At 48.7% G+C, this 6,718-nt stretch overlaps 1 protein-coding gene across 1 annotated transcript; it reads right to left on the bottom strand.

Annotated features, from left to right (window-relative positions):
- Nucleotides 1–425: 425 nt before the first annotated feature.
- Nucleotides 426–4,166, bottom strand: MIP (major intrinsic protein of lens fiber). Its single transcript, XM_007179609.2, has 4 exons — nucleotides 3,807–4,166; nucleotides 3,162–3,326; nucleotides 2,642–2,722; nucleotides 426–892 (listed from the first exon to the last, which is right to left on the bottom strand). Exons 1-4 carry the CDS (start codon nucleotides 4,164–4,166, stop codon nucleotides 707–709), a joined length of 792 nt encoding a protein of 263 aa, XP_007179671.1. The 3' UTR covers nucleotides 426–706.
- Between the last annotated feature and the right edge of the window lie 2,552 nt (nucleotides 4,167–6,718).

Here is a 6,718-nt window from a genome sequence, read left to right as displayed (position 1 = left end):
TTGATGTGGATTTACAGAACAGTTCAAACCCCATTGTTCACTTTTCTCAGAGCTACTTCCCCACCCAAGTCCCTGGGGCAAGCATTTCTGAGATAAGTAGGCTACACTCTCGGGTTAACTTCTCCAAAACTTTTTGGCATCCTGATCTGGGGCTGATGCCTCCATTTCGTCTACCACGCCCAGCTGCTTCTACCAACTCTTGGAATGCCTCATCTCCTTCACTTCTCTCCATCTGCCTCCTCTGAGGAGTAACTAACTGCTTCCCTGCTCCCTCAGAAACCTAGAGCCATACACTTGACTGGCAGCAGGGTAAAGGCCAGAAACTTAAGGTCCTGGTTCCCTGTACTTACCACACTGGGTTGGGAGAGGAAGGTATAGGGTGACACCTCTTTTCCCTTCCCCACCACTCTTGCCATGCCCCAAAACTCAGACACAGTCACATTCACTCACAGTCATACGCACAATCATGCACACACAGCGGCGAAGAGAGGTGGGATGGGGAGGAAGGGAAGTTTGCACCAAACAGCTCGTGAATGCAACTTGAAAGATTTCACACGGCAAAAGGCAAAAAAATAAAACACACACATAAATTTAAAAATAAAGAAGTACATGCCCCTCCCCACAGTCTTTTTCTTCATCCAGGGGCTGGCTCAGCCCCTCCATGTAAACCCAGAAGCTTCCTATTCCCTCTATTCAGCTGTAGCTTTTACAGGGCCTGGGTCTTCAGTTCAACAGGTTCCCCTGTGCCCTCTGGTTGTCCATTGGATTCACTGGGCCTGGCACCCTTGAGAATAGACAGTCTCTCAGAAACACTCTTGAGCCGGGGGCAGAGGAGAAAGTCATAAAGGAGACTGCCCAGGCCTGCTCCAATGATTGGGCCCACCCAGTACACCTGCAGGAAGAGGAAAGGAATAATCAGGTTTGGGGAGGGGACCAAGAGCAAGGCTGCTCTTTTTCCAACCCCATTGTTGTAAAACAGACATCCTGCACTTGGCACATACAGCTGGGCACTATTTAAGCAGAAATCAGTGTTTGTTTGTTTGTTTATTTTAAAACTTTAGACTCCTGCACTGCCTGCACCACAGAACTTACCATTTCTTTTCCGACTCATTAAATTATACCTTTATCCCACACCTTCTTAGCACATGTATATTCTATTTTTTGCTATCAGTTTGTACTAGTTTCCATATTGCTTTGAAAATTTCTTTTTAACTGTGGTAAAATACACATAACATGAAATTTGCCATCTTAACCATTTCTAACTGTAACAGTTCAGTAGTTTTAAGTATATTCATGTTGTTGTGCAGCCCATCTCCAGAACTTTTTCATCTTGTAAAACTGAAATTCTATACCTATTAAACAACTCCCCATTTCCCCCTCTCCCCAGCCCCTGTTACCTACCATTTTGCTTTGTTTCAATAAATTTGACTACTCTAAATACCTTGTATAGGTAGAATTATATAATATGTGTCTTTTTCTTTTCTTTTTTCTTTTTTTTTGGCTGCTTCTGGGTCTTTTGCTGCCTGTGGGCTTTCTCTAGTTGCGGAACTTGTGGGACCTCTCTAGTTGCAGAGAGCGGGGGCTATTCTTCATTGCGGTGCGTGGGCTTCTCATCGTGGTGGCTTCTCTTGTTGCGGAGTATGGGCTCTAGGCGCACGGGCTTCCGTAGTTGTGGCTCACAGGCTCTAGAGTGCTGGCTCAGTAGTTGTGGCGTATGGGCTTAGTTGCTCCGTGGCATGTGGGATCTTCCCGGACCAGGGCTCGAACCTGTGTTCCCTGCATTGGCAGGCAGATTCTTAACCACTGCGCCACCAGGGAAGTCCCCAATATGTGTCTTTTTCTGATTGGATTATTTCACTGAGCATAATGTCCTGAAGGTTCCTCCATGTTGTATATAGCATGTATAGAATTTGCTTCTTTCTGAAGGCTAAATACTATTTTATTGTATGTATATACTACATTTTGTTTATCCATTCATCTGTGAGGGACACTTGGATTGCTTCCACATTTTGGCTCCCGTAAATAATGCTGCCATGAAAATGGGTGTACAACTCTGAAAAATTTTTTGAATTATTTTCATACGTTTAGCTGGTATATGGCCAAACAACACAAAAATAGCTAATTTTTATTGAGGACTTATTCCATATCAGATTCTGTGCTAAATATTTCACACATATAATTTTCACATTTATTTCTCATAACAGCCCATTTTGTAGTTAAGGAAACTGAGGTGCAGAATGATTGAGTTATTTGTCATGGTCACACATGAGGCTAGTAAAGTGCTAGAACTGGGATGAAGCCCAAGCCCATTTGTGCTCATACATATCCTGGTCTCTGAGAGTAGAAGTTTCTGTCTTCCTGATCAGTATTCTGTCCTCATAGCTCCTAGTTTGGAATCCAGTGAATACTTAGTAAAAATCCCTAACTAACTAGTGAAGGAACAATATGAGCAAGAGCCTATCTTTCTAGCAAAATAATGAATCCTGCTCACACAGGCATGCAAACTCTGTGCAGCCCCCTTAGCTGAATGTTGGTAGAGCAGTCAACACATCCAGATGGAAAGCAGGAACCAAACCTGGGAACCTGCAGTCCACACCCATGCAGGAGGGCTTCAGGAGCTTGCCCTTCTCCTCTCACTCACCCAGTGGTTGGTGAAGTTTCTGGTAAGAATGGCAGGAGCAAAGGAGCGGGCAGGGTTCATGCCTGCACCAGTATAATACATCTGCAAAAGACACAGTTTTAACTGAGACACTTCCCGCCCACTCCACCCCAGCTTCTCTCCCACCACCCACCTGCCCCCCAAGGGTTGGTACCTTGCCTCCAGCCAGCAGCAAGTAGGGGAGAACAACCTGCATGGAAGTCCCACAGTGGGGTGAAGTCACTAATGCCCCATCTGGGGACAGACTATGGATCCCCCGGCAAAACCCACATCTACCCATGATGCATGCCTTTCCACCTTGGGGTCAGGAAGGACTAGATAAAGCCATCACAAGAGAGGAGAATAGGGACTTCCCTGGCAGTCCAGTGGTTAAGACTCCGCGCTCTCAATGCAGGGGCATGGGTTTGATCCTTCGTGTGGGCAGGAAGAATGCTTAAAAGTCGACAAAGGCTTGGGGGACCAGGAATCCTTAAACAAGAAGTTGCTCCCCTCTCCTGCTTACCCCAAAGAGGTGCCCCAGGGTGAGGGAGAAGCCAACGGCCAGGGCCACGGAGCCCAGGCGGCCATTCCGCCTCTCGTCGTATGTGGCAAAGATGCAGAGCACGAACTGGAGCGTCAGGAAGATCTCCACTATGGTGGCCTGGCCCACACTCACCCCAGGATGCAACTGGGCAAAGGAAGAAGAAGGGGGGCAGTGCATTAGGGCTGCCACAGCCTTACCTACTCAAGGCTTCCCCGGCAGGAACCCCCTTATGGCATCCATTCCGTGGAGGGGAAGGATAATACAACCTCTTTCACAGTAATTGTATTTGCTCCTTAATTTCTCCTAATAATACTCCTTCATAGTAGAAATAAATGCACCCACTAATATGGATGAGGAAACTGAGGCCCCATAAGGTAAAATAAGTTTCTTCAAGAACCTGCAGGAGTTGGAAGAAAAGCTGGGACCTGAACTCAGGTCCAGGGCTCTATGACTTCCTTATCCCTCCACAGCACCTGTTGATCCTCCCCACCCTGAACACACACACGCACGCGCGCACACACACACACACACTCTGTCCCAAACCCCTGGGGAACTGATCTACCTGCACTTCAGGAAGGAAGTCAGGGCACCAGGTTCCCCCAGCCCCACTCAGCCAACCATTACCGTGTTAAGTGCTAGGTTTCCTCGGACGGCAGTCGGGGTAACACTGTACAGCACGGCAGCCCCAGCCACGGCTCCCAGGAGTTGGGCTGCCATGTAGCAGAAGGCACGGAGCAGGGACATCTGGGAGCCCACAAGGAAGGCGAAAGTGACTGCAGGATTGACATGGGCTCCACTGATGTGGCCCACAGCCTGCACCAGTGTAGCCAGGGCCAGGCCAAAGGCCAAAGCCACCTGCAAGATATGCAGTGGTCCAGGGGTCCAACGCAGTGAGGCCCCTAGCCCGAAGAAGACATAGAAGAGGGTGGCAAAGAACTCAGCAAATATGGCCCTCCAGAAGGAGGCTGCCCGCAGTTCCCACATGGCAGGGGGGATAGGCACAATGCCTGGGTCCCTGTTACCCCCCTGGCCTGATCTGGATGGACAGCCCCCTTTATAGAGGACTTTTAATCCCTGGGAGGGGCAGGCTGAGGTGGCTGGCCCAGCCTCTTAACTCTTTCACAGCTGCAGAGGGCTAGGACCACTCTTGTGCATCGGATAAAGCTGCTGCATTTTCCCCTCCCTCCTCAACTGGGAGATGAGCACAGCCATGGGTGTGAGGGTGGGGATAGGGTCAGGGCTCGTGTGAGGCTCTGAGAGAAAAGGACCAAGAACAGGGGAACTGGAGGAATCTGCCTTTCTCTTCAAGTCAAAGTTGGGGTTCATAGTCCTGACTGACATCTATATTAGAACATTCTTCAATTCTGCTTGAGAGGTTAGTGAAGCTGAGTTCACTTCATGGAGTATGAGACTGCTCCTGGGGGCCTCCAGGTTCCTCTGAACAAGCCGGAGTAAGGGTGGGGGTGGGGATCAGGAGTGGGGTCCAGCAGGGAAGTTAGATAGCTGAAGAGAATCCTTTAGTTCTCTGGGATTAGAGGGCCTTCTCCCATTGGCTGGTTTGGGCTGGAATCTGTGGACCCTGCAGATCTGGGACAGAATAGTTCTGCTGAGTCTGGCTTTCTCTGAGCCCGGGTTCCCTCCCCCGACCCATGCCAGCACCTCCCTTTCCAAACCCTCAGCCTGGCCTTTTATTTTTATTATCTATCTATCTATCTATCTATCTATCTATCCATTTATTCTTTGCCACACCGCACAGCTTGCAGGGTCTTAGTTCCCAGACCAGGCATTGAACCTGTGCCCCCTGCAGTGGAAGCTTGGAGTCCTAACCACTGGACCAGACCGCCAGGGAATTTCCAGCCTGGCCTTTTAAACCACAGAGATAGAGAGCAGGAAAATGCTATCCTTCATGGATAGGCTGAGAGTGGGGTTGGGGAGCTGGGGAGGGGAAAAGGGGTGAGTAGTTAAATCTCAGACTCAGTTTGTACTTCATCTTTCCTAACTCTAAGATTGTAGCAGGAAGTACTGAGAGGAAGGAAACTGAGTCATGCCTATGAAGCAATGGGAGTGTCTAATTCCTCCTAAACTGGCTGTGATCAGGACACTGGAGTCCTAAACCTCTGTGCCTAGGGAAAGGTCTGGGGGTGTGGGTATCTGGGGAAGCAGGCTGGTCAAGGAGAGAGGAAAGGACAAGATGGGGAAGAAAAGCTTGGGGAAAGAGGTTCAGTTGTGGACAGGCTTAGTGAGGGACTTGGGATCTAGAGATGGGGGCTGTGTGGTGGCAGAGAAGGCAGAATGGGACACACTGATAGGCTCCACCATCTCCACATCGTGGCAAGTCATAGAGATTACAAGCTGTTCCCGTGTGAAACACAGGAATTGGGAGCCACATATAGGCTATTGAGAAGGGGATGTCATGAACAAAGGACTATTCTGTGCACTTGAAATCCATAAAGAATAGCAGTAACAACAAAAATCCTGGCTTTACCACGTTCTAGGTGGGGAAGTTACCCTACTAGATACAAACTCCAGGAGGGCAGGGACTTGTCGATTTGCATGCAAACCCCATGCTTGACACACAGTATGCTGTAAATAAGTATTTGTTGAATAAATTAATGTAAGCTCTCTGAGCCTGTTTTCTCTCGATCAAATAAGGTAATGTAGGTACAGGCCCAGGATGGTGCCTGGCACAGAATAAAGCACTTAATAAATTGGAGCCATTTGCTGAGGGTTTTATCAACAGGAACCATTAACCCTATAGCCTCTTATAGTAAGGAATAGAAGGGCAAAGAGCAGCTAATTTGGTGCCCTTGTAGACACCAAATAAAATGGCTAAATTTCCTTATTTGGAGCTACCAACCTCTCTCTTTTACTCTTTTTTAAAAAATTAATTAATTAATTATTTTTGGCTGTGTCGGGTCTTCGTTGCTGTGCAACGGGCTTTCTCTCGTTACTGCGAGCGGGGGCTACTCTTTGTTACGGTGTGCGGGCTTCTCATTGAGGTGGCTTCTCTTGTTGCAGAGCATGGGCTCTAGGCGCGCGGGCTCAGTAGTTGTGGCTCACGGGCTCTGGAGCGCAGGCTCAGTAGTTGTGGCGCACGGGCTCTGGAGCGCAGGCTCAGTAGTTGTGGCGCACGGGCTTAGTTGCTCCGTGGCATGTGGCATCTTCCCGGACCAGGGCTCAAACCTCTGTCCCCTGCAATGGCAGACAGATTCTTAACCACTGCGCCACCAGGGAAGCCCCTCCCGTTTACCCTTTATCAGATGTTGATAAGAACCCCATGGAGAACTGAACCCCAGCCCATTTCCTTTCACATCAGCCTCCCTACTTAGCTGAATGCCGAACTTTCAAACTAGGGATGAGCTCTCAAAAGCTCACATGAATTTTTTCATATCTTTACATGTAATTAGCATACACAATGTTTTCTATTAGCCTAGCCTCCTGAAGAAAAAAAAAAAAAAGCTGTGTCTCCCTTGAGGAAAGGAACCCAGCCTTCCCCAAGCCTGCTGCTTGGTATGGGTGGGGTTCTCATCTATGCC

This window comes from Balaenoptera acutorostrata, chromosome 11, assembly GCF_949987535.1.
Source record: "Balaenoptera acutorostrata chromosome 11, mBalAcu1.1, whole genome shotgun sequence".
Lineage (NCBI taxonomy): Eukaryota > Metazoa > Chordata > Mammalia > Artiodactyla > Balaenopteridae > Balaenoptera > Balaenoptera acutorostrata.
This window is presented reverse-complemented; position numbering and strand designations above follow the sequence as displayed.

Bases quoted from the DNA above. Each gene is read 5' to 3' on its own strand.
- MIP (XM_007179609.2), bottom strand. From the start codon at position 4,166: ATGTGGGAACTGCGGGCAGCCTCCTTCTGGAGGGCCATATTTGCTGAG. The intron at 3,327-3,806 runs GTAATGGTTGGC...TCCTTTGCCCAG, and splicing joins GAAACCTAGCACTTAACACG to TTGCATCCTGGGGTGAGTGT. The intron at 893-2,641 runs GTGAGTGAGAGG...CTCTTCCTGCAG, and splicing joins GAAACTTCACCAACCACTGG to GTGTACTGGGTGGGCCCAAT.